Source organism: Apodemus sylvaticus, chromosome 6, assembly GCF_947179515.1.
Source record: "Apodemus sylvaticus chromosome 6, mApoSyl1.1, whole genome shotgun sequence".
NCBI lineage: Eukaryota > Metazoa > Chordata > Mammalia > Rodentia > Muridae > Apodemus > Apodemus sylvaticus.
The window spans coordinates 136,709,399-136,735,172 of record NC_067477.1 but is presented as its reverse complement, the minus strand read 5'-3'; the positions used below and the strand labels follow the sequence as shown (position 1 = coordinate 136,735,172).

The 25,774-nt window shown below is 49.0% G+C and overlaps 1 protein-coding gene across 4 annotated transcripts in view; it reads right to left on the bottom strand.

Moving 5' to 3' along the window:
- Ston1 (stonin 1) overlaps positions 1-25,774 on the bottom strand; it is a 55,875-nt gene that overhangs the window by 6,863 nt on the left and 23,238 nt on the right. Inside the window, exons 2-3 of one of the 4 annotated variants that reach the window (XM_052186586.1) lie at positions 14,726-14,880; positions 253-2,190 (exon numbers count right to left, since the gene is read on the bottom strand). In XM_052186586.1, the coding sequence (XP_052042546.1) occupies positions 253-2,143 (1,891 nt within the window). In that variant the 5' untranslated portion in view covers positions 2,144-2,190; positions 14,726-14,880. Of the gene's footprint in view, positions 1-252; positions 2,191-13,768; positions 13,958-14,725; positions 15,082-25,774 lie in introns of those variants that run through there. The other 3 variants (XM_052186585.1, XM_052186587.1, XM_052186584.1) reach the window with 3 other exon arrangements.

Sequence of the window (25,774 nt, the reverse complement as noted above, 5' to 3'; positions counted from 1 at the left end):
AACAATCTCTAAACTAGGACGGATTTCTTTCAATAGGAAAGAAGCAGGAGACGTTGAACTTATTTGGTAGAAATAAACGCTACAGAAAACGAATAAATCATCTCTGGCTGTTCTCCCTGCAGCCTGCCTGTGCGAGCCTGCAATCTCTCAGTTCTCTAGGTACCATCTGTTTCTGCCTGCTGCGGCCCACGGATGTACGTGGAAACACGGAGACGTCTCCTACAAAAGGTCCCCTAGGTGCTGGATATTTACTTGAGTTTTTGTCCGGAAGTCGATCTATCTTCCACACCACAGCCCGGTAGGCACTCTCGTATTTTGCTGACCCCACAGTGACCTGAATGACAGGTTCAGATTCCGGCTCCTGTAAGCTCCCTAGACATGCCCGACGGTTCATTTTGGCTTTCAAGGACTTCTGCCTCTGAAGGTTCCTGGTCCAGAGGGCCTTGATCCACTGGGCTGGGACTGGAAAATGAATCATGATGTTGTTACAGCTCAAGGAAGCTGCATGGGGTGACCTCTGAGTTGCTGGGGTCATGTTGACAAAGGCCTGCAGCTCCACATAAGCTCCCTGGACAGTTACCGTGGACTTCACCGCAAACGGAAGCTCATCCCCTTCGTATGAGGTTTTGAAACGCATCAGCTCAAACCGGCAAGCATCCAGAGGTACGAACTTAATGATTCTGGACTGTTCAAATTCTTCAACTTTCACACACGTGTGGAAATGGTAGTTAAGAATATCAATCCCCCTTTTTTCCGGTTCTTTCTCAAAATAGCATTCATCCCGTTTCTGGAGCTCAAGGTCATTTAAGGCCAAGAAACATTCCGCTGGCCCGTTTAGGAAGCAGAGGCAACAGATCTGAGTTAGCACAGCACTCTCCACCAGCGTCCCCTCTTCTTTGGTTACTTTACCCCAGAAGCTGTCCAGAATGTCCAGACAGATTTCTTGTTCCTCGTAGTTTTTGTTCTTCGGTTTTGCAGTAGCTGGCAGCTTTATGAGCTCCTCTTCCACGGTAGTCAGAAACTCGAGGAAGTCACGGTGTTCCGTGGACCCCAGCTTCAGCATCTGCTCTGCTTCGGGCTCGTGAACCACCTCCGTCTTGGAATGGTATTTCCTTTTCTCTGAGTAAGTCACGTGTTCCACCTTCACAGTGTGGATTTTCCCTGCCATACTGAAGTTCTCGAGTTTGGGTTCAGAAAGTCTGCAGTGAGGATCAAGCTGGAACTCTTTGAATGGTTTTTCTAGCCCCCTTTCATAATACATCTGCAGAATCCCTCCAGGAAGAACCTTTAGGAAAATGGGTCCCCATTGTCGGGAAGACATCATGTTCTTCTTCTCGGGAATCCTCAACATGAAGGACCATCCATCTTTGGGCTGACTCCGGAAGAGGGTGTGTGGGACAAAAGAGACTGTGTCTCCAGCATACGGATTCTGCATAGACATATTTCCCAGAGGTCCTTGGGTCTCAGCTGACTGCAGGTGTTCAAGCTTCTCACAGATGTAGTGCAGTGAGCACTGGTTTAGGCTTTTCTGATCAATAGGTACCTCCTTGTCCTTTGGCGAGAACGGCTTTCTGGAGTCAAGGGGGAACCGAGAAGCGCCGCCTTCATCCTTCCAAAATGGGTTGGAAAAAGCACAGTCATCCTGAAAATACTCGAACGGCCGAGCCTCGCTTGGGGCCCGCTGAGGGCTGGCGTCTTCGGTAAGACCGAGTGTGGGAGTCAGCTGCGTGTGCGAGTGGACGCTGGGTGAGCAGGTTGGCTTAGTAAGTGATGACGGGGGACCTGCTCCTCCCGCTGTTGTCGGGGGACAGCTTGACGAACATTCTGGAATAGGGTAAAGCACGTGTGTCCCTGCTTTAGGGATGCCAGGGAACCCCGGGAAGTCTTTGGTGGGAGTAGAAAGAGGGGAGTTGCTTGGGGGCCCTGGACTGAAGTAAAAGTCCACCATGGGAGAGGACAGGGGGGTGCTGCTGGTGGAGCAGGGAGCACTGGGGGGATCCCCGAGGCCAGGAAGGTTCAGTTTCAGCCCATTTGGTCTGCAAACACCTGGAGTGTCCAGAGAAACATCCTTTCTCTTCTGAGAAGACTGAAAAGCAGCGTCATCGTCGAAGGTGACCCAGCTGCCTGGGTTTGTAGAATACATCTTCAGGATGGGCTTGTGGTCTGGTCAAATAATCAGGGACATCATCTCTGTAAAAGAGAAAGACAAAGTCAGGCGTAATAAACGCCGAAAACAAAGATACTAGAGCTCTTTCGTTTTGAGAAGAGCCTGGGTGTGCAAAGAAATGCTCACACCGCATATGGCACAGAAGTGAGCACAAACAATTAGACTCTATGTGTCCCCTACAGGTCTGCTCTAGGGAAGAACACACATCAGCTGAAAATGGAGGATAAGAGACAGAAACCAGAGAAGGGTGGGGCCGTCAGAGATCAGAGTGTGGTGTGAACTGTGCCCAGGACACACGCACTGGGGACACTGTCCTCAGTCCCTGGTGCAACTAGGACTTTAGGGTGGAGAGCCCAGTGGGAGGAAGTTGGATCAATGGAGGGTGTATCCCCTGAAAGGAGACTGTGGGGCCTCACTGCCTCCCCTTTTCTTTGACACCATGAGGAGGATGGGCCTCCTCCTTTCCGCAATCCCACTATGGTGGACCCAAAGGCCATGGACTAAAACCTTTAAAATTGTGAACCAAAACAGGGCCTTCCTTTATTTCCAAGTTCATTGCCTCCAGTATTTTATCATTGCTAACTCACACAGGAGCCACACTCTACAGATAAACTTCAAGTCAAAAAGTTACAAAGCCAGACATAGTAGCTCATGCCTATAATCCCAACGTTGGGAAACTGAGGCAGGAGGAACCTAATTTGCCAAGGACTAACCTCAGTTGTTTTGGGGTTCTCGAGAGTGGGAGGATTGGATCCACATGAAATCAGAGTCTCGGGTAATGATACAGATGCAAGCTGACAAAGTCCTCCACCCCCAATGTTTTGTTTTTTTTTTAATTTTATGTGCATTGGTGTTTTGTCTCCATGTATGCCTGTGTGAGGGCGTCAAATTCCCTGCATCTTGAGTTACAGACAGTTGCGAGCTGCCTTGTGAGTTCTGGGAATTGAACTCAGATCCACTGAAAGAGTGGCCACTACGCTTTACCCCTGAGCCGTCTCTCCAGTGCTCACCTTAATCTTAGTGGTTAACAAGGTGGTTACACACTTCCTTGTTATACAATAATACATACTCAAAAACCTTTCACTATTTTCCTCAAACCCATTATTTTTCCTGATAATCCCATGTGACTATGACACCAGAAAGCACAGCGCACACACAGTCACAGCGCAGTGTCTGCTAAAGCACACTGTACATTAACCTCTAACTCTCAGCAAAACCTCCAAATCCCATGTCATCTGGGCATAAACTTGCAGTCGCAGTATTAGCATGAAAACAAAAAAGTGCTGAACATGTCAGGTAATGTTACTATTGTAACTTGTCTGAGGTTGCAAAATCTCTTTATTAAGCTTATCCAAAGATCTATGTCTACAGTACTTCTCAAACTTTTTTCTCTATGCAATGTTAATTCCCCTTGCAGCTTCCCCCAGGGCTTCCTCACAAGCCCAAATTCTATCTCCTAGAACTTGTACCCTAGTTTCCTTAGGTAGACAATGCCAGGGAGACAAATCAGTACGTTCCAATCTTTCCAGGAAGGTCAGTTCACTAATCCACTGGCCCCCTTCCAGGGCCCAAACTCTTCTACCCACCCTCAGTCTTTTGCATCATACCTATACCTTGCAGTTTCCCCTGTAATATCTCTAGCTCCACCGTCTGTTATTGGAGCTCCCCTCTCTCGGGGCCTCTCACCATTGCTCACTGATCCAGTAGACCCATTTCTTCCTCCATCTTGTCCCTTGTATTTTCCATGGACGTCCCTGTTCTTAGTGACTCAGGCCCAGCGTTCCTTTTCCTTGGTGTCTTCAATTAACTACTAAAGATTCAGGTTTCTCAAAAACATTTCTTGCCTCAAATATTTTCTGGTACAACCTAATCATCATGAGTTGGCTAACATTTCCCAGAGAGCAATTAGGGCCGTCGGGTCCACCTCCAGAAGCCCTTCTCCTGGGTTGGGTGCTTGAATGGCCTGGTCCAGAGCAGTTTGTTCCTAGTGACATCAGAGCCATTTCCTCTCTAGTAATGCCCTCAGTCCCTTTCGAAGACAGAGGCAAAGCAGACAAGAAAGAGCAGCGCCGACTGTGTACTAGAAAGCCCGAGATGCATTATTCAGGTTGACGGTGCTCCCATGGCTAAAACTGTCATGCAGTCATGCTCACAACCATGTCACACTTGATATAATTAATTCAAGGCCAGCCTGGGCTACACAGTGAGTTCAGCCTGGCCTGAGCTACAGGGCAAGCCTCTGTCCCCCCCAAAAAAAAAACAAAAACAAGCAGGGGCTGGAGAGGACCTGATTTGGTTCCTAGCACCTGTATGGTGGTTCACGAGCATCTGTAACTGCAAGTCCGTGGGATCCAACCAATGCACTTTTCAGGCACAACACTCACACTCATTCACAGAAAGTAAAAATAAACAAAATCTTTAAAAACAAACAAGTAAATAAACAAGTTAAAAATACAAAAGGCAAATTGCATAATGATAAAGGAGTCAATGCACAAGAAAGATACAATAATTGTAAGTGTCTGGAACCCAACCTTAGCACCCCAAGACCAAAGGAGCAAAGACTGACGGGCATGAAGGGAGAGCTACACAGCTAAACATAACACTAGGGACTCACCGTCCCAGGTCTCATAGCAGAGGGATGCCCAGGTAGACTGTAATTCTTTACAGAGAAGTCTTGAACAGTCCCTTCCACCAATGAGCCTACCAGATGCACACAGCATTCTAGCACAGACTAGAGTGGACATACCTTCTCAAGCACACATCAAGGAGGAGAACATCAAGATAGAGTACAGCATGCTAGACCACATGACAAGCCTTAAACGTAGGAATACTAAGGTAACATAAGTACTTTTGTCTCATACAGGTGGGAGGGTCCCTAGAAATCAACAGCAACAGGGAAACCCTTGCTTGTTTTCCACCAATGGAGATTAACAAACAAGCACTAGATGAAGACATTGTGCAATCGTGCTTTCAAAAGGAGGGGGAAGGAAGGTTGAGCTAGAAAATACTGTGAGACAAAACCACAGCCGGATGTGGTGGTGCACGCCTTTAATCCCAGCCCTCTGGGAGACAGAGGCAAGGGGATGTTCCAGGCCAGCCTGGCCTGTAAATCAAGTCCAGGACAGCCAGAGCTACACAGAGAAACCTGTCTCAAAAAACAAAACAAAACAAAAACAAACAAAACCCAAAACCAACAACAAAAAACCAAAACAACCAAAATCCCAGATTTCTAAAATTCACAATGAAATTCATGCTAACAGGAAAGTCTACAGCCATAAATGGCTACATTAAAAATGAAGGGTAAGATCAAGGGAATTACACAGTTCTGTGCTCCAAGAAGCTAGTCAACAGACAAGCCAAAGGAAAGTTAGCACAGGCAAAATAACAACCGGAACAGAGGGACGAGATGTGTGCAGAGAGAAAACAATAGGTTGAACAGTGAGCCTTTGAGTCAATGCTGTTGAAAATTGATGAAAATGGAAAATGGGATATTCAAAATTAGAAATGAAAGACATTGCAGTGGAAGTCGCCAAAAAATAAGGATTGTAGAAGACTCTGGGCAGACTAGTCAGTGGGACCAATTAGGGGAAATGGTCAAAGTCCTAGGCACAGGCAACCTGCCATAAAACCGAGCTATTAATACAATGAGAAATCTGGGCGGGCGGAGTCGTCCTTAAGAGCACAGGACTGGGTTCAGTTCCCAGCACCCACATGGTGGTGCTTACAACCATCAGTAACTCCAATCCCAGGGAATACAACAACCTCTTCTGGCCTCCACAGGTACACACATGCAGGTAAAATACTCAAACACATAAATAAATCTAAAAGAAAGAAAGAAAATTTGAACAGACCTGTAACTAGTGAAAAAGATGGGTTTCATCGTGAAAAGCTTCCCAACAAGGAGAAGCCCAGGACTGTGTGAGTTGTGTCCCTGTCCTTTCTCACCTACCTAAGGCATTCTCTGACTGGCTTTAACAAAACTCTGATGGCCAGTAGCTGGGCAGGAAGCAGAAGGCGGGACTTCCTGGAAGAGAGAAAGGGGCGGTGGAGAAAAGAGAGAAAAGGGTAGGAGATTCACCAGACAGATGAGAAAGAAGACGTTGCCAGGACTTAATGAGAAGAGACTAACGGGCCACGTGGCAGAACTTGGATTAGGAAAAAAAGGGTTAATTAAGATATATAAGCTAGTTGGGAATGAGCTTAAGCTGTAAATTCAGAGCTATAATAATAATAATAATAATAATAATAATAATAATTGTCTCTATGTCATCATTCAGGTGCTGGCGGAACATAGACAAAACGGTGGCCACACAGGACAAAATGGCTTCCCTGCCAAATTCTACAAGCAACTCAGAGAAGTAATGTCAATCCTTTACAAAGTATTTTAAAAATAGGGATTGCTTCTAAACTTGATTTATGAAGCCAGCTTCACCCCAGTCACAAAGCTAGACAAGGACCCTTAAAAACTGAATTAATTATTTAAAAAAAGAAAAACACTACAGGCCTCTGAGACAGAAGAAAATGCAGTCTGTGTAGACAATGGACTATTTCTGGATCCTAAAAATCACTTCTCGTCCCCGCCACAGCACAACTGGACCTTGATTATCGCATATGAGATGCAATAAGCTAGCCGCAGACATCTGCACCCCAGACTCCCTTACACAAGGCATCTGAAGTCAGCTTCAGAAAGCAGAAAGTGAAGCTGTGGGTGCCAGACCCTGGAAAAGCAACAAATGGGGAGCCCCTGTGTATAGGGTACAGCACTTCAGCTGTGAAGAATGAAAGCACTGGGGGGACCTGGGGCTCAGGCAGACCACACAGTTCTGTTGAAAAAGTGTAAATCCTTGCAGCTAATTTAATGAACAATGGGAAAAGAAAATTAGAAATTAAAAGCATTCCAATGCAAGTCACAAAAATAAAAAGGATTGTACAAGATTGTGGGTAGACCAACCAATGGGAGAGCTATTCTGCACTATTCACTTAAAGTTGTATTACCAAGTACAGATTTCATGTGCCTTCCCACCCACAGTCCTCCCACAACACACACACACACATCCGCACCCACACACACCGCCTCACTGCTGGGTGGGGTGGGGAGTTAGGAGCCTATATATGAGGAGCTTCCAGAAGGTCAGGAGTATTTGACTCAAAGCTTCGTTTGTTTGCTTGCTTTTGTCTTTTGTTTTTCAACACAGGGTTTCTCTGTGTAGTCTTGGTGGTCCTGGAATCGACTCTGTAGACCAGGCTGGCTTTGAACTCAGATTTGTCAGCCTCTGCCTCCTGAGTGCTGGGATTAAAGGTGAGCACCATGCCACCTGGCAATTCCATGCTTTTGAATCGAATCACCAAGTCTTCAGTGGACTGATCACTATGTAGCCACTTTGTTAGTGAAGTGGAACATGTAGGGGAAAGCTAAAAATCCAGTAAGTTTATAACACACTTCCACCCCACCTACACCCCAAAATATGTGAAGTTTATCATTCAGAGAGTCTTGACTCATGGCTTATCAAACAACCTCTGCTGTGCAGATCTACTTTCCTGTGTACAGACTGAAGTCCCCCATCAGTAAGGGGCAACACTGCCGTATGCAGCCCCAAATCCCCCGTCAGCAAGGGACTGACTGAGATACAGTTCATAAGCCACGTTCAAAACAGCCCACCACCACCACCCCAAAAAACAGTGTGCACTTAAGTACTTTTTAGAAGAATAACAGAATTGTATGTCCACTGGCACCAATTTCAAAACATTCCTCCTGCCCCCAAAACAAACCCTAGACCAACTACAGGCACTCTCCCACCCTCCCTCCTCCTGGGCCCCAGAATCCACTAACCAACCTCTATCTATGTGCATTTCTATTGAGCAAATGCTGTCTCCTTTGGTATAGCATACATTATTTGAAATTAGTCTAAAGACACCAAAGGCGATGAGCTTTAAGGAGCACATTTCTGAGAGTCGTGAGGTCACCGGAATCCTGGGCACTGCTCTGCCACTGGCTGGTCGAGTCGCCAGTCTCTTCAAATACCAGGCTTGGTTACACTGGAACAATCTTTGCAGGTTCTTTCCAGCATTAAAACAATTCTATGCCAATTGATAGCCAATCAAATGTGTATTTTCAAAAGCAAAAATATTGTTCCCAACTCAGTTCCAGGGCCTCGGTGCCGAGACAACCCAGTGCTGTGACTTGAACTCAGGACTTTGGGTATAGTTGGCAAGTACTCTACCACTGAGCTACACCCTTCTAAACTGCCAGCAAAGGAAGCTCCAGGAGCCACACTGGACTCGAAAAACTGAGACCCTGCTGGCACAAAGCTCCTGGGCAAGGCCTCTTTCCTCCCTCTGTGCGCCCCCCTCCACCCCCCTCCACCCCCACCCCACCCCCACCCCACCCCTACCCCCACCCCCACGTGTGCACTTGTTTGATTCACTCAAGCTTGGAAAAGAGCAGACACAAAGAAATAGAAGGGGGAGCCTGGGGCTAGGCTGAAAACAAAGGTTGAGGTCATTCTGCCTCTGCGCATTCCTGGGGGCTCTAGACCCAGAGGAGGGGCGTCCGCCCTGCCGGTTGTGGTGGGCAGGGGGAGGGGAACCTCACTGTCGACTCTGCCCTGGGGGCTCTAGACCCAGAGGAGGGGCGCCCAGCCGGCCGGTCGTGGGGGACAGGGGGAGGGGAACCTCACTGTCGACTCTGCCCAGAAGCCACAGCCGAAAGCACCAGCCCCTGGGACCTAGCAGAGCTGCCAGGAGGCTCAGGGGCCGGACCCATCCTCACCCCACCCTCAGAAGGAATCCAGTCCAAACAGCCCTTCAGAGGACAAGACGTCCTGCAAATATTTACTCCAGCTGAGTTTGTTATGTTAGAGGAAAGATGAGAGACTTTGGTGCAGTCTCGCAGTTTGGGGAAATGGGTAGAGCTTAAATTTCATGTTGTGGCTCTTGTGAGACAAAGAGACTGATTTCCATACTCACAAAGAAATTAGCCCATTGCTATGTAAATGGGGGCCTTCCTCTGCCCCCCATTTTTTTAGCATGCATCATAAAACACCTATGATCTTGTTAGCATTCTGTCTAATCTCCACCCCACAGTTACCTGGCCCACTATAAAAGGAGCTGCTCGCCCCCACCAAGCTCTCTTGCCTCTCTCTTGCCCTTGCTGTCTCCTCCCCATTCCCTTCCCTTCCCCCTCTCCGTGTGCACAAGGTCATGGCCAGCCTCTACTTCCCTCCCCTCCCTTCCCTTCTCTCTCTCTCTCTCTCTCTCTCTCTCTCTCTCTCTCTCTCTCTCTCTCTCTCTCTGCCTTTCTCTACCTCTACTACTCTCTTAACTCCCCTCCCCATTCCCCAAATAAATTATTCTATACTATAGGTCATGTGGCTGGTCCCTCAGGGGGAAGGGATGCCTTGGCATGGTCCCACCAAGGCACCCCCTTCCCCCATACCTGACCACACCCCATAGAACATACCCCTATGTCTTTATCTTTTATAAACACATAATTGGTGCCGAGACTCAGATTTAGGAACTGCAGGTTTGCATCCCACCCCAGCTACAAGAGATCCCCGCTGGCTAGCCCCCACCCCCCACTGGTCAGAGTAAGCGTCCATCTGCATGGTCCTGTACAGGACGGTCCTGTACCGGACTGTGACCAATCGCAGCAGCCTGCAACCACAGCTGTGGCAAGCGGAGCTCGCAGGACCAGTGCCTAGTGGAATTTATGCCCGGCCCACTGGTTCTGCTGCTCCCACCCCTTGTGTCCTGCCAGAGACCTTGTCTGAGACTTGCTTTCCCACACTCGTGACCACCTGTACGCTCTCCTGTGGGAAGATCTTGGCTGCCCACGCACACAAGGGAGCCCCCCTCTCTCTCCATTTCTGCCCCGGAGTTACAAAGTGAGGGCTAACAGTGTTACACTCCTGAGATATGAGGAGTGCTGCCTTCTCCCCCCACCCAGTCCCCCCTCCACCACAGACTCCAGCAGCCGGAGGCACTGGGCGGAGAGCCTCGAGCACTGAGGACACTGGCTGCTGCAACACCAAGCCCACAGTGCAGTGCCCCCACTGTGCAGCTACAGACAACGGCGACCCCCCAACGCTGTGAGACTCAGAGACCTCCACCACCGTAGCTGCTGCCACCCAGCCTCTGCCAAGTGGGTTACTCAGTCACACAGGCCCAAATCAACCTCTCACTTCCACATTTCCTGCTACAGACTGGAAGCTCACAAACACATACAGGCATATTGATTGATAAGGAGTTTCTCCAGTAGGCGGGAGAAACCCTAAATGCCCAGATTGCGCATGGCCAGCATCTTTTGGGCTAAGTGGACATTTCTATGCCTGGTCCTTATGACCGGCCTCCTGGCTGACTTATGAATTAGGACATCGACCCTTGGGTGACCATACCCCTCGAAAGAGGCTCTAGAACCCATCTGGGCTCTTGCAGCTGTTTAAGAAAGCCTTAGGCCTAGGCTAAGGATGCTTTCTAATAAATCTGGGATTTACCTTGTATACCCTTTAGGCCTCTAGCCTGGCTAGAATTTTTTGGTTATTGAATTATTCTCACCAATAACTCCCCAATGGGGGCTGCGATGTCTTCAAACATGTACTTTAAGGGATCTTCACACATATTGCCAGCAGTCTGGTAAATAGAAAAACGTTCGCTTACCTGTCCATGCTCCCACACCCCTGGTCTGTTCTCACGGCCTGCGTGCTCAGTTTGTGTCACAGGCCTGAACCTGCCTGGACAAACTCATTTTCTGTCACCACGATGGTACGCCACTCCTGCCAGCATTCTTACTCTGGTCCTAGACGTATGTCTCTTCGCTCATACAAAACTGTGCTTTTCTCTACCTGCACAACCTGTCCCAGTTACTTAGAGATGATAATTCCATTAAATTCTTTTCAGTTATAGCCAATCAATGTAGCCCTCAATCCTGTCAAAAGTTTGTTAATTATTAAGTTTATGACAGAATTCCCAAAGCCCTTAACAGTTAAGCCCCACAAGGTCTCAGAAGATGTGGACACAGCTACAGGATACCGCATGGATTGTGATGTGATAATCACTTTAAAAACTAGTGGACAACACCGGATACCCTGAGCCAACAAATAACTTGGCTAAATCAAGGTAAGTCACTTCTCATGTCACACCTATCCATTCCACAGAGAAAAATATGGTATATATACCATATTTTCAGTCTGCACTTGAAAGCCAGACTGAAAATATGGTATATATAAACAATGGAGTACTATTCAGCCATTAAAAACAATGAATTCATGAAATTCTTAGACAAATGGATGGAGCTGGAGAACATCATACTAAGTGAGATAACCCAGTCTCAAAAGATCAATCATGGTATGCACTCACTGATAAGCGGATATTAGCCTGGAAAATTAGAACACCCAAGACATAATCCACATATCAAATGATGTTCAAGAAGAACGGAGGAGTGTCCCCTGGTTCTGGAAAGGCTCAGTGCAGCAGTGTAGGGCAAAACCAGAACAGGGAAGGGGTGGATGGGGGAACAGGGGGAGGGAAGAGGGCTTATGGGACTTTCGGGGAGTGGGGAGCCAGGAAAGGGGAAATCATATGAAATATAAATAAAAATATATCAAAGAAAGGAAGAAAGAAAGAAAGAAAGAAAGAAAGAAAGAAAGAAAGAAAGAAAGAAAGAAAGAAAGCCAGACTGACTGCCCAAAATCCATGCAAAGATCTCTCGATCCTGGCTCCCCCAGCCAGTGGTCAGCCTCTGCCTCCGAGGACTCTGGTTGGTCCTCTACAGTGGGAGGCTGGCCTGCTTCCCTCTGGGCTTGGTCCCCATCACCCCGCCTGCTGCACACCTCTCTTATCTCTGCTGCCCTTCCCTAGGTATGATCTCATCTTTCTCCCACAGCCCCCTCCAGTCAGCTAGCCCAAAGTCAACAACTAGGGCTAGCTTTCCTTTCTCCAACCCAGTCCCCCCCCCACCCCGCCCCCACCCCCGCCCCCGCCCCCAGCCCGGCCCCAGGCCTCTGGCGGGGTGGTAAAGCAGGGAGCTCGGCAGGATTCTACCTCCTGGGGCAGCGAGCGCAGGAAGGAAGCTCAGCTTAAAACTGCTGTCTCCCTTTACCTTCCTTAGGCTGACACCCTCCCCCACGCACCCCAACCCACCCCCCCATTCCCTCCCCGCCCCATGTTGGCAGCCACATTGGATCAGGGCAAGCTCCTGCCTCTCCTGACACCCCTTCCCCAGATGTCATTACTGGCAGCCACGCATGTGCAACATCTCATTTAAACTTCACAACAGCATTTGGGAGTCTTCCAAGGTCTGGAACCTAGTTAGCTCAGGGCCCAGGAAGTCCTGTCTCCTTCCTGTCTCTGCTGCTTTCCTCAGAGGCGAAGATTCCTGTCCGACTCAGGCTCCTTCCCCGCCAGTGAGGCCAGGCCTTTCTTTGGCCACAGCCCTTCAGAAGTTTGTGTGCAGTCCATCTGGATTATGAGCAAACTTCTAGAACACAGCTCCCATCAGGCCCAGAAATGTGGCAGGATACCAAGATTCTGTCTGGGGCACAGATAGAACATTTACTACAGCAGAGATGTCTAGAAACCCATTTTTGATATTTAAGACTCCTAAGGGAGATGTTTGTTTCTCTGTAAAACAACAGTCTCTTCACAGTAGCTAGTTTCAAAGCAGCTTTGGGATGATTCAACTTGAGAACAAGTTAAAAGTAGCTATTCACATCAGGAAAAACAGGGCTACAGAAAACCCCAACACAAGCCTTCCTCCCTTCAACAAATATATCAGGTGCATTCAGAATCTGCTGAGAGTTTAACACCCTCCAAACTAGGGGATCCCCACAACAATTATCCACACCCTGTTCTAAAGGGTGTGTGAGCAACAGAAGAGGTTACAGCAAACCTAAAAAAAAAAGATACATTATTCTTTCTGTCAGTTAAGAAATCAAACTCCTATATTACTACAGAGATAACTGTGAATTGCTCTAAGTAAATAAAAGTAGCAATACTCAGGCTCAAGGGGTAAAGTGCTCACCATGCAGTCGTAAGGTCCTGAGCTTGAATCCCCGGAACACACATAAAGCCAGGCACAGTAATCTGTGCTTGTATGTGTGCCTGTGTGTGTGCCTGTGTGTGTGTGTGTGTGTGTGTGTGTGTGTGTGTGTGTGTGTGTGTGTGCCTGTGTGTTCCTGTGTGTATGTGCCTGTGTGTTCCTGTGTGTGTGCCTGTGTGTGTGTGCCTGTGTGTGCCTGTGTGTGTGCCTGTGTGTTTCTGTGTGTGTGCTGCCTGTGTGTGCTGCCTGTGTGTGTGCCTATGTGTGTGTATGTGTGTGTGTGTCTGTGTGTTCACAGCATGCCTTTGGCCAGGTGGGATCATCCCTGGAAACCCAATAATCAGCTAACATGGCCTGGTGTATACAGAAGCAAGTGAGAGATCATACCTCAAACTGGGTAGAAGTGGAGTACCAACAGGTTATCCTCCAGCCCCCGCACACACTGGATAACCAGGTTATCCTCCAGCCCCCCCCCCCACACACACACACACCAGCACTCACATAGATTAACATGTGGGCATGCGCACATCCGCCATACACACAAGATAAAGGCAACAATACCTTACCTTCTACAATAACATTATCACCTGCCTTGCGGGTATGAAACATCTCCAAGAGTATCACAGGATAATAAACTTTCAAGTTAGAGGAAAACACTGTCTGTTCTTTCAGTCACCTTTATCAAGCAGGGGTCATGTCTCATTTGTAAAGGCATTTTCTACTTTACCTACAAAAACTTGGTAAAAATACAGAACTCCATACATTGTTGATAAAATAACCTCAAGAAGACTTTTCTCTTTTTTCTAAAGCTCTATGTAACCCACACACACACCCCACTTCAACAAGCCATTGAATTTTAGCGTGAAGAAGAAAGTGCGACTATTCTATTTGACTAACAGAACCTTTACCCGCAATGCGTGTCTAATAGCTGCACATTCGTCTCTTTAACACCCAGGGCTTCAGAGGAGTCAGAGAGGTTAAGCTACTTGCCAAAAGTCACCCAGCTAGCAAGAAGCTGAGACCAGGTCTGTTTGATGCCGAAGTCCAATACTCCCAAGATCCCCTTGACCTGCGGCAGGGTGGCAGGGTGTGCTGTCACTACCCGACCCTGCCTCAGGGAAACGGTGCCCAGCTGCAGAGGTTCTTCCCTAGAGCCAGGAACTAAAGAAGGATGAGCCTAGAAAGAGTTTGTTTCTCGCCTACCACGAGTGCTCTTGGACCCACAGGCTTGAGGAAAGGCAGAGTCTGGGACAGACATCCCTGAACCGCCCCCCCCCCCCCAACCCTGAGAATGCACAAGAACCACAGCCCAGCCACAATCAGGCTAGGCCCACTTCTGAGACTAGTTTTATTAACCCAGCCCGACATGCTTCCTGTCCCTTCTCGACTGGCCCTTCAGAGCCGGCTCGGTGCACCAATGGCCTGAATTCTGTCTTGCTCCTTACACAGTCCTTCTGTCCCCTCCACACAGCCCAGGGCTCCATCTATTCTGCTGTCCTTTGCTCTCAGCCCTTATAGCCTACCTTCCTTTTCCTTGGCTTTTCTTCAGAACCATTCAGGAAAGGCACATACAAAGTTCTACCATCTCCTGAAGGTTGTTGAAATCCAACGTGGGTCCTTTAGCTGGTAAAGCCACATTCCAGATCATTTGTGGCTTTGTCTCCACATCATTGCCGGTCTGCGGAGACGAACAGACTCATTTTACATGGTCCCTAATATCATGCCCCTCTGTGCGTGCCAGATGGTGGGGGGAGGGCTGGTGCTGAGGCTGACCCTGGCAGCTATCAGCTGGACCCCGTTGTCGTGGTCAGACAGACTCCCGCTCCAGCCTCTGGGCTTTCACCAAGGCTAAACTTGTTTGGCGTTTGCTCGCAACAATGCTGAATAATCTAAAGAGAGAATGTCTTGAGGTCAGTATCTGTGTGGTTTCATTGGCTGCTCTCCCAAATAAGGAATTCTCAGATTCCTGCATGCCAGACTCCTCCAAAGCAACTTTGTAACCAGATGGACCCTGGCTGCCTCTGTGAAGCCTGTTGTGTGTGCTCTAGAAGGGCTGGAGCCTCACTAGCTGCTGTTGCAGGGTTGGTACTAGGGAAGCCAAGGCCACGGTGAGGGCATTGTGAAGAATTCCCCCCAAAACATTTGCTGTGATGGTGTGGTGATCAGTCCCACAGAAGTCTGAAACAAAAGCAAAAGGAGTATGTGCATGCCTTGCCCCCATCTAGGTCACGCGGAGGCCAACGCAGCACGAGGCGTGGTATTAGCACATATGCTGTGGACCCCACACTATTCAATCACAAACATGTGTGGTATTTTATTCATGTGATAGGAAATACCATTTGCACAATATTAAACCACAGCATAGTCTCCCAGCGACTTCAGAAATTATAGGCTTTGGTCTGGGCTCCATTCCCCAACCGGCTCGCCCATGTAACAATTAACCTTCACTTTTCCTGACTATTTTCTAAAGCTTTCTCCTTATCTGTCCACCTCCTCAGGTTTTGGGAGTAGTGACAGATGTTTGCTCGCTGACCGGACTCTGACCAGTCCAAAGCCTGCTTCTAAAAGAGTCCCATCAACTGCCCATCGAGAGACCTGAGCAAATGTGAAGTGTTTACGTTTGCATCCTCATTTTAAGATGGCATAGCCCCCCTCCTCGTTCAGAGTGCCTGCCTGAGGGAACTCAGGGCTACCTAAAACGACTGTGTGTGTCCACCAGCTCTGGAGACAGGGCCCTGAGCGCAACAGAGAGCAGGAGCAGACTCTGATGAAGCCAGTGTGTTATCATTCAGGGCTCCTGTGGACCCTTAATGGATTATATAAAAGAAGAGAACAGAGAGGAGTATGGGAGAGTAGAAAACCAGCTTGCTGCCTGTGATGGATGAACAATCTTCATTATCAACTTAACTGGACTTGGATTTAATGGACTTAAATCGCCATGGAAACACTCCTCTTGATGGGCTATTAAGAGTATTTCTAGGGATTTGTCAGTGAAGAAGAAAGACCTGCCATAAATGTGAGTGCTTGGTGGACACCATGGAAGAAGAGCTGCAGTGGGCAAGTGTGCTCCCTGGAGAAAGCCTGTTGTCTTACTTGGCTGTGATGGGAGCACGCTGCTGAGGCGTGGTCCCAAAGACTTAGTCCCAAGATTGCTTCCTGCTACTGGTGTACGTTCTCATGTTTGTTATTACCACACTGCTCATCTATGTGGCTTGGTGTGAGGAGACACCTGGAGACCCTCGCTGCCTGTGGCCTGGTATGATTACTTCCTGCGTGATAACCCGCCCTATTGGGCGAAGATAAACTTTCATAAATTAATGCTGTTTAGATGAATTAATGACTTTATAGAATCCCTGATTTGATTCAAATAATTTTAGAAAGAAAGCTTAAGGAGATGGTTTTAGTTGTTTGGCCAGAAAGATGTAATAAAGTTAAAATCAAAAATAGAATATGCCCCCTTCCTCATGGTAAGTAAGCAAAGGCTGCATTAATAGGAATACAATGGAATTTTATAAATTGCACTAAGATGAGAAATAGGACAGATTTGTGATCAAGAAAATCATTCATTCTAGGTCAGGTCCAAGGATGAAGCCACAGGTATGCACCATGATGAAGCAAGGCCGTCATCTGTTGGTAAAACTGTTGCTTCGAACTTATAATGAGCTTATGGAATTGACCTTACTATCAGCATCCTTCCATAATTTCCTTTTTGTGTAACATTTTATCTATGAGGTAATTTTTTTTCTTATATGGAAGACTTTTTGTCTAAAAACATTATAAACAGCTGAAAGCAAAAATAAAGGTTTCGTGTAGCCCTTTTCTGCTTCACCCAGTGTGTGTTTCCAAGAGAAAAGAGCCTAAGCCCTGTCTTTGGGGGTTAATAGCCAGAAGCTATCAGATTTGGGGCCCAGAATAGCAAGAGAGAATTAAATTGGCAAAAACTCATCCGCTTTTGGCTCCAATCACCTGTGCCACACCCCGCTGCTCTCCTTGGGCACTGAGATGTCACACCCCACTGTTCTCCTTGGGTACCGAGATGCCACACCCCACTGCTCTCCTTGGGTACTGAGATGCCACACCCCACTGCTCTCCTTGGGTACTGAGATGCCACACCCCACTGCTCTCCTCGGGTACTGAGATGCCTAGTGGGTCTCTGCAGGTGCTACCATCAGTGGGCTGGGGTACCACACAAAACCAAAGGAAAAACATGAGCCAACCACCAGCAGTCACCTCTCCTACCTGACAGTGGATTCAGTGTGACCAGCCACCTCATGTTCTTGCCATCATGATGGGCTTCACCCTTAAACTGTGAGACAAAACAAGCCCTGCCTAGAATTATTTTTGTCAGGTATTTTGTCACAGTAGTGAGACAGGAACTAATTCAGTCTGTCCCCCATGAGACTACAATGAGAGTTGACAGTCTGCAGCCCTCACCAGAACCCAACCGTGGTGGCATCCTGAGCCTAGGTTTCCAGCCTCCAGACCTGAACTGAAGAAAGTCTGAAGACATTGTCTCCCAAAGTAAGAAGTCAGTAGGAGTGATTGAGAGAGAGCGAGAGAGAGCGACAGAGAGACTGACAACTCTCTTCATGGCAGCCTCTTACAACATTTGTGTTCTAATAAATTAATGTAGCCCACTCATGTTCCCAGAAAGAGAAAAACACAGCTTCCCTCAGAGCTGACATGGCAGACATAAGTCAGAACACTCTAGAATACGGACGTACAGTGAACACAGCTGGCTTTAACTCTGCTCACCTCAGCCTGCCCTGTCTATTGCTAACTTCTCTACTACAGTCTTGAGCGAGCTCTCGGCCCACAGTGGTGTCTTTGGACAAGTGGGCTCTTGGCATGGCTCTAAGGACAAACAGGAGCCACATGTCCCTTCCTTGTTACAACAGCGGCCCACATAACCAGATAGCCTCGCCTTTGCTTTCCCGGGTGAGGGTCAAAAGCTTCCACACGGAGCAAACATGCAAGGGCCTGGAGGGCAGCATCTAGCCGCTCCTATCACGGTTCTTCTGGCCACCACACTAAAGCTTCCTGCCCTGGGCCCTGGGCTTTCCTGACCAAGGAATAGAACCCGACAGGGCTGAAAGAGGCTCAGACTGTCCCACGAGGTGAGGCTCTAGAAGGGTGCTCAGTACTCAGTGTGTGCTCTGCCTGTGGCCATGAGAGCACAGCTGCCTTCTCCAAACTACACCATGTCCCGGAGCTAATCATCTTTCCTCACCACCCACTGGTCAGGTCTGAGGTCTGTCCCAGTAGAAATGTCTACCAAGAGGCTAGATACCAAAGACTCGCTTAACCAGAAAAGCCAAGGCTGGGCGTGCAATGGAAGTGTTTACTGGTCTAAGAAAAGGTTCAGTCCTGTAGTAGAGAAGGGGGAAAGCCACAGGGCACCTACAGTCGAGGCTGAGCCACTTTACTGGGACGAGAAAGGAAAGGGAGAAAGACACACCCAGGAAGGGCTAGGTCAAAGCTGGGCTGAGAGTGAGAGCAGGGACAACACAGATATGGGGATTCGTGACCGGGTCACAAGATCTGGGGGGATTAAAGTGGGAGGAGTAAGACGGAGCCGCCCTTCTAGAGCTGAGTCCATGGGCGTGTCTCTACCTAAGGCTTCCAGAGTCCGTTTTGTTCCCTGGGTTCACAAGCTCCTGACAATCCTGACAATGCCTTCTCCATGATCTCCGTGCTCTTCAGCTCACAGGAGATGCATTTAAAAAGGATCCGGGGCTGCCCACTCTCCAGAAAGTTCAACCCACCCTGGGCATCAGCAGGAGACAGACAAGCATTCTTCATTGGGGTATGCGCCTAACACAAGGCCCGCTTTCAGGGCAGCTTTCTGGCCTTTGGCTTCCGTGGGCTTGTCAGTGGAAAAGAGAAACACAGTCAGAGAGAAATCAGAAAGGGCGCCCTCCCCCCGGGGCCTGTGGTTACCAGACAACCTCAGCTCCTGGGCTTTGGTTATGAATTCTTCTGGGAAACCTCAAAAAGGCTGCTCAATAAAACTAGCTGCGGGGGTGGGGGAGCCTGGTTATGATCACACATCTCAGACATGTAAATCTTCTTCCCTGCAGCCTGTCACCCTCCAGAAAAGGAGCAAAAATCTTAGAAGCCTAAAATCTACAACTAAAGACTTAAATAGTTTTTACTTTTTCGTGTGTGTATGTGTGTGTGTGTGTATGTGTGTGTGCATGTGCACATGTGTACACCTCCATGTACCACAACAAGAGTGTGTAGGACCTAAGGGACAGTCAAGAGGAAAGCTTTAGGTTTTTATGATAGGTAGGAGAAACAAGGCTGTCTTAGTCAGGGTTTCTACTCCTGCACAAACATCATGACCAAGAAGCAAGTTGGGGAGGAAAGGGTTTATTGAGCTTACACTTCCACATTGCAGTTCATCACTAAAGGAAGTCAGGACTGGAACTCAAGCAGGCCAGGAAGCAGGAGCTGATGCAGAGGCCATGGAGGGATGTTTGTTACTGGCTTGCTTCCCCTGGCTTGCTCATCCTGCTCTCTTATAGAACCCAAGAGCACCAGCCCAAAGGTGGTACCACCCACAAGGGGTCCTCCCCACTTGATCACTAATTGAGAAAATGTCCCACAGCTGGATCTCATGGAGGCACTTCCACAACTGAAGCTCCTTTCTCTGTGATAACTCCAGCCTGTGTCAAGTTGACACACAAAACTAGCCAGTACAAAGGCCAAGATGCCTTCTGGAAGGGAAGGGGAGGGGAAGAGGAGGGGAGGGGAGGGGAGGGGAAGAGGAGGGGGAGGGGAGGGGAACAGGAGGGGAGGGGAGGGGAAGAGGAAGGGAAGGGAGGGGAAGAGGAGGGGGAGGGGAGGGGAGGGGAAGAGGAAGGGAGGGGAGGGGAGGGGAAGAGGAGGAGAGGGGAGGGGAGGGGAGGGAGGGGAAGAGGAGGAGAGGGGAGGGGAAGGGAAGCGGAGGGGAGGGGAGGGGAAGGGAAGAGGAGGGGAGGGGAGGGGAAGAGGAGGGGAGGGGAGGGGAACAGGAGGGGAGGGGAGGGGAAGAGGAGGGGAGGGGAGGGGAAGAGGAGGGGAGGGGAGGGGAAGAGGAGGGGAGGGGAGGGGGAGGGGAGGGGAGGGGAGGGGGAGGGGAGGGGAGGGGAGGGGAGGGAAGACACAGCCTTTTGACCCTGCATGAGTTCTGGGCCCTGAGGAAGGTCTCCATGGCTACAAGGCAGTATTGGGCAGATACCTGAAAATCTGAGGGTCTTAGGAACAAAACCGAGGCCATCACACTTGGCAGCAAGTGTTTTTACCCACTGAGCCTCCTTACCAGCCTCAGACTTACAAAGCCCTCTTAGTGGAAAGCTAACCAAAATCAACTCCTTTGCTATAAATATTGATATAAATAGTAAAAAATAATTTGTCTCAATTAACTTATAATTATTTTAGTGTTTTGACAAGAGGCAAAGAGTTAAATCGCCCAGAGAAAACATTTAATACTCTAAAGTGGAATTCTGTCCCCAGACACACAGCAGGCTTTGCTTGCCTGGGAGCAGCCTGGGAGCAGCCTGTAAGATTTAAGGAGCTGCAGCTGTCAGAGACAGTCATCTAGGACAGCGACCCCTGGAGGTTGGCTCTGGAGCATGGAGGCACTAGGTCTTGGTACACACTCTTGTACCACATACACCCCAGCTTCTCCCTGACTTCTGGCTTCTGAGTTATACACCCCAAAGACCACACACATGCCCAGCAATGCCTGGAGGGTGACAGGCAAAATTGGAGAGCTCAGTGTGTGAGACTGGGGTGCAGATGCAAGCCACCTCAACTCCCTGAATAATGAGACGATGTCACTGTTGGGTTTGAATACTTGTCTCCCACCACACACACACCTCTATGATGAAACTTAATCTCCACCATGACAGTACTGAGGGGTGAAGCCTATGGAGGGGTGAACGTGTCCTGGGGGTTCCTCTTTATGAGTGGTACTGGTATCCTTACACAAAGGCCCTAGAGAGCTTGTTAAACTCCAGCACGTGAGAGCACAGAACAGCGCAAGCTCTAACTGGACATCCAGCTTATTGTCACCTTGACCTAGAGCTTCACAGTCCCTGAGGCTGCAAGTAACAACTTTCTACTGAGTGTGTCTTCTCCACGCTTAAGGAGACTTTTTGTGTAGCACACGGAACAGCTGGGACAGTTAGCATCTGTGAAAAGGCTCTGAGGAAGACAACTAAGATGGCCACTGCTACAGGATCCTGCTCCTAAGGAGTTCCTAATGTGCGAGAAAAGCCAAAAGAAACGAGAAATGGAGGATAAAATGTGCTCACCCTCTGCTAACGGCCACGGCAGGCTGAGAACGGACAGCAGCCCTGGCTCCTTGACTCATGGGGAGGCTTCAAGGGGAGAGGCGGCTGAGTGGGTAGAGAGGCGTCAGTAAACTGAACGGCAGTGATTTAGGCTCTGCTCGTTCCCACCGACTTGGGTCATGCTCATGTCAATGCCCACGTGGCCTTGGTCTCCTGGGAGCAGAAGTAGTTCCCTTCCTCATCATCACAAAGGTGGGACCTGGGTAATCACGGCTGCATATATGTCCCACGATCAATGAATCTGTTTTTTTCATGAAAGAGCAAAACTGCTTGCTTTGGCCCTCGCTACCCCCACAGAATTCCACAAATTCCATGTATGTGCATGAATGTGCTTGAACCATCGCAAAATTAGAGATTTTTAAAGCATTGACTTAGGGCCTACTTATAAACCAGGCATCAGAGATCAGCCTCCAGTGATGTCTTAGTCTCAAATATAGATGTTAATAATATTCATATTTCTAAGTTTGGGGAACATTTGCAAAACACATGTGAATCCTATCCTATATCCAAAGGTACCAAAGACTTTGAAATTATTTTGCATGGAAAAATAGACTGGCTGCATGTAACCAGATACCAATGGCTACACTGCCAAGACAGGGCTCTCCCATTAGCCTCTACTTGACCTCATAGAGTTCATATTCTGATTGGGTGACTCCTGCTTGTTTGAAGCCCTTCCTGGTGCCTTTGCATAGTTCTGCTGGGCAAGACACGTAAGCTCCTAACAGATCCAGCCCTGCCAAGCAAGGGCTCAGCCAGCTCTCGGTGATGGCCACTGGCCAACCCTAACCCCAGCTCAGTGATCCTCCCACACCCATCTCTCCACCACAAATGCATTCTTCTTCTGCTCACCGCACACAGAGGGCCCTGTATAAGTTCCCCATGCTGTCGGGCCAAGACTTGATCAGCCAGTGGTGAGTAGGGGTAATAGTATTCTTAGAGCTCTGCATCTCTCCCTGGTTCTACATTTATACTAGTGCCTGATCGCAAGGGATTGCCAGCATTCCTTCAAACTCCTACGAACCGTGAGGATTCACTCTCCCACGAAGGAATCTACCAGAAGTGGGTGCCTCCCTGCCTAACTCTCAAGATCACAAGGACTCTGGAACGGAGAGCTGGTAGCTTCCCCAAGACAAAGGGCCTCAAGAACATCTCCCCTCCCACTCTTCCCAAGCCTCACATTTCCCTCCTCCATCAGAAAGGGTTGGTTGTTTCCTACCACCCTGATTCTGGGTGGCTCCTGGTTGCTCTATCAGATGCAATATGACAGAAGAGACAGTTCAGAGCATAAGCAGAATGTCACTTTGCTGCTTGGTGGAACCCTGGGACAAAGGGATGGTGGCAGAGGTTTGGGTGTCAACACCTTCAGGAATGGCCTTCTCCATCACCATATCTACAGCCATAGGGGGATCTCTGAGTAGGGACACCCAGCTGAACCCACATCATCCACAGACCAAGAAGACAGCATAGGGGCTCTACTTTTAAGCCTCTACTTTTGTGGCATATGCCTGTGTGGAGATAGATAGATAGATAGATAGATAGATAGATAGATAGATAGATAGATAGATAGATGGATGGATGGATGGATGGATGGATGGATGGATGGATGGATGGATAGATAGATAGATAGATAGATAGATAGATAGATAGATAGATAGATAGATGGATGGATGGATGGATGGATGGATGGATAGATAGATAGATAGATAGATAGATAGATAGATAGATCCCGAGAACTCAAACACAGTAGTGCAAGTGCCTTTAATCCCAACATGCTCCTGTAGGAAGATGGGAGCCTGGGACAGAAGTCTGGCTAGTAAGCCTGGCTCATGCAGCAAAGAGACCATGTATCAAACAAGATGGAAGGTAATGACCAACCTCCAAAGGTCTTACCCCCAATGTGCTGCACGAACACAGACACACACACATGCATGAACACACACACACACACACACACACTGTTAATTACTGCCACCATCCATTCCCAGAATCTTTCTTAACTGAAATCTCATACCAACAAAGCAGTAACTCCTTGCTACCCCCTCCACTCCCTGTAACCACCACTTCACTTTCCCTCTCTGTGAACTTAACTATTGTAGAGACCTGTTATGACTGGAATCTTGCACTATTCACCCTTTGAATCTGGTTATTTCTCTTAGCATTGTGTCTTCAAGATTCATTCTTACTGAAGCAAGAATCAGAATTTCCACCCCTTTCAAGGCTGGATAATACTGAGCTGTTTGGATAGACAGTTTTTGTTCCTCCATCCAACCACTGATGAAAATCTCAATGCTTTGGAGTGGGGCTCTGTAGCAATAGTCAAGTAGACCAGTGCAGTCAACGGCTAGGACAGCATCGTCCCCGGTAGATGTCAGGACCCAGTGAGACTGGCAGAAACCCAGAGCAGTCCCAGGAAAGCTCAGGGTATGTGTGTTTGGTGACTGGCCCAGAATCGGGGCTGGAGCTCCCACAAGCAATTCTTACAGAAGGCTGGGTGTGTCCTCAAGTCTGCACTCAGGCCTGGGTTCCCTGTCCTAGTGTAGGCTAAGGACCCAGAGCCCAGGAAACATTTGGTAAAAGTACCTTAGTCCAGGTAAGTTTCCACTGATCCAAGAGTATCCTGCAAGATGTCTAAGAGGAAAGAACCGTGCCCAGGATGTTACAGGGGAGCAACTGTTTATGTCTGGCAAGAAAGGAAGACCAGCAGCAGCACGGATGGCTGGGGAAATTCACCCCAGGTGGCCTGGGATCTCGAAGCACTGGCCCTGAACCAGGTAGGCAGCCAGTGCAAAGACAAGCCTCTGCCAGGTACAGGGCTGGAGGCCTTGTGAGAGAGACATGCAGGGTCCCAACTGAACCAATAGGATGGGGGGGGGGGCATATTCAGCATCCTTTCAGCTTTTTGTGCCTAACCCCCAGGGCACAGAAGCAATAGAGCCTTGTCTTCCTGTGAGAGGGTTAAGGGTTTGACCCATGGAATATTATAGGGCATGGAGGATAGTGGGAGACTTGACCCACGTTGAGTTACACACTGAGCCCTTTTATGCCTGGGCAGCAGTCTTCCTTCACTACTGAGGGACCACATCAGTTCTACTGTGTCTTTCTACCTTCAGACATCACATCAGCCACCAACTTCCACACCCAGAACCTCAGGTCTGCTCCAAGGTCCCCACTACCTTTCACACTAGACGGTAACAGCCCCATCCTTTTTGTGGTTTTCCTGAAGTGTGGCTACCAGGACAGCATATGGTAGGAGCCAGCAACTCTGCTCACACGTCCTTTGCCTACCTCAGGTTTTGAATGTAAAATGACAGGCTCTCAATGTTTAAATACTGGGGCAGAGGGAGGTGGGACAGTCACACAGCGTGAGTGTGTCCATGGAAGTCAGAAGCACTGGGAACTTCTGCTGCTGCTCCTGCTGCTGCTGCTGTTGATGCTGCTGCTGCTCCTGCTGCTGTTGCTGCTGCTGCTCCTGCTGCTCCTGCTGCTGCTCCTGCTGCTGCTCCTGCTGCTCCTGCTGCTACTACTGCTGCTACTGCTGCTCCTGCTGCTGCTCCTGCTGCTGCTCCTGCTGCTCCTGCTGCTCCCGCTGCTGCTCCTACTGCTGCTCCTGCTGCTGCTGCTGCTGCTCCTGCTGCTCCTGCTGCTGCTACTGCTGCTACTGCTGCTGCTCCTGCTGCTGCTACTGCTGCTCCTGCTGCTCCCGCTGCTGCTGCTCCTGCTGCTGCTGCTGCTCCTGCTGCTCCTGCTGCTGCTCCTGCTGCTCCTGCTGCTGCTCCTGCTGCTGCTACTGCTGCTCCTGCTGCTCCCGCTGCTGCTCCTATTGCTGCTCCTGCTGCTGCTCCTGCTGCTCCCGCTGCTACTCCTACTGCTGCTCCTGCTGCTGCTCCTGCTGCTCCTGCTGCTCCTGCTGCTACTGCTGTTGCTGTCAAGCTTGGGTGCAGGCTCAGATTCTGAGTCTCTTAGGTCTGGGATTGGTTCCCAAGCAAATTCTTCTGGTACAATGATCACACACAGAGAAAAGCTTTGCTGCAGTGTGAACACAGTGCTGTTAACAAACAGAGCGTGCTGTCCAGGCCAGGGGCTGAGCCAGGAAGTCAGGAAACTCTGTCCCGGCCCAGCTGGTCTTCCAGTAAAGTAAGCGTGCCACTTAGCCACTCTCAAGACTTCTTTCTTCATGTGCATAACGAAGCTTGTGAGCCACCCACATCCCAAGCTGTACAGGCAGTGAAGGTG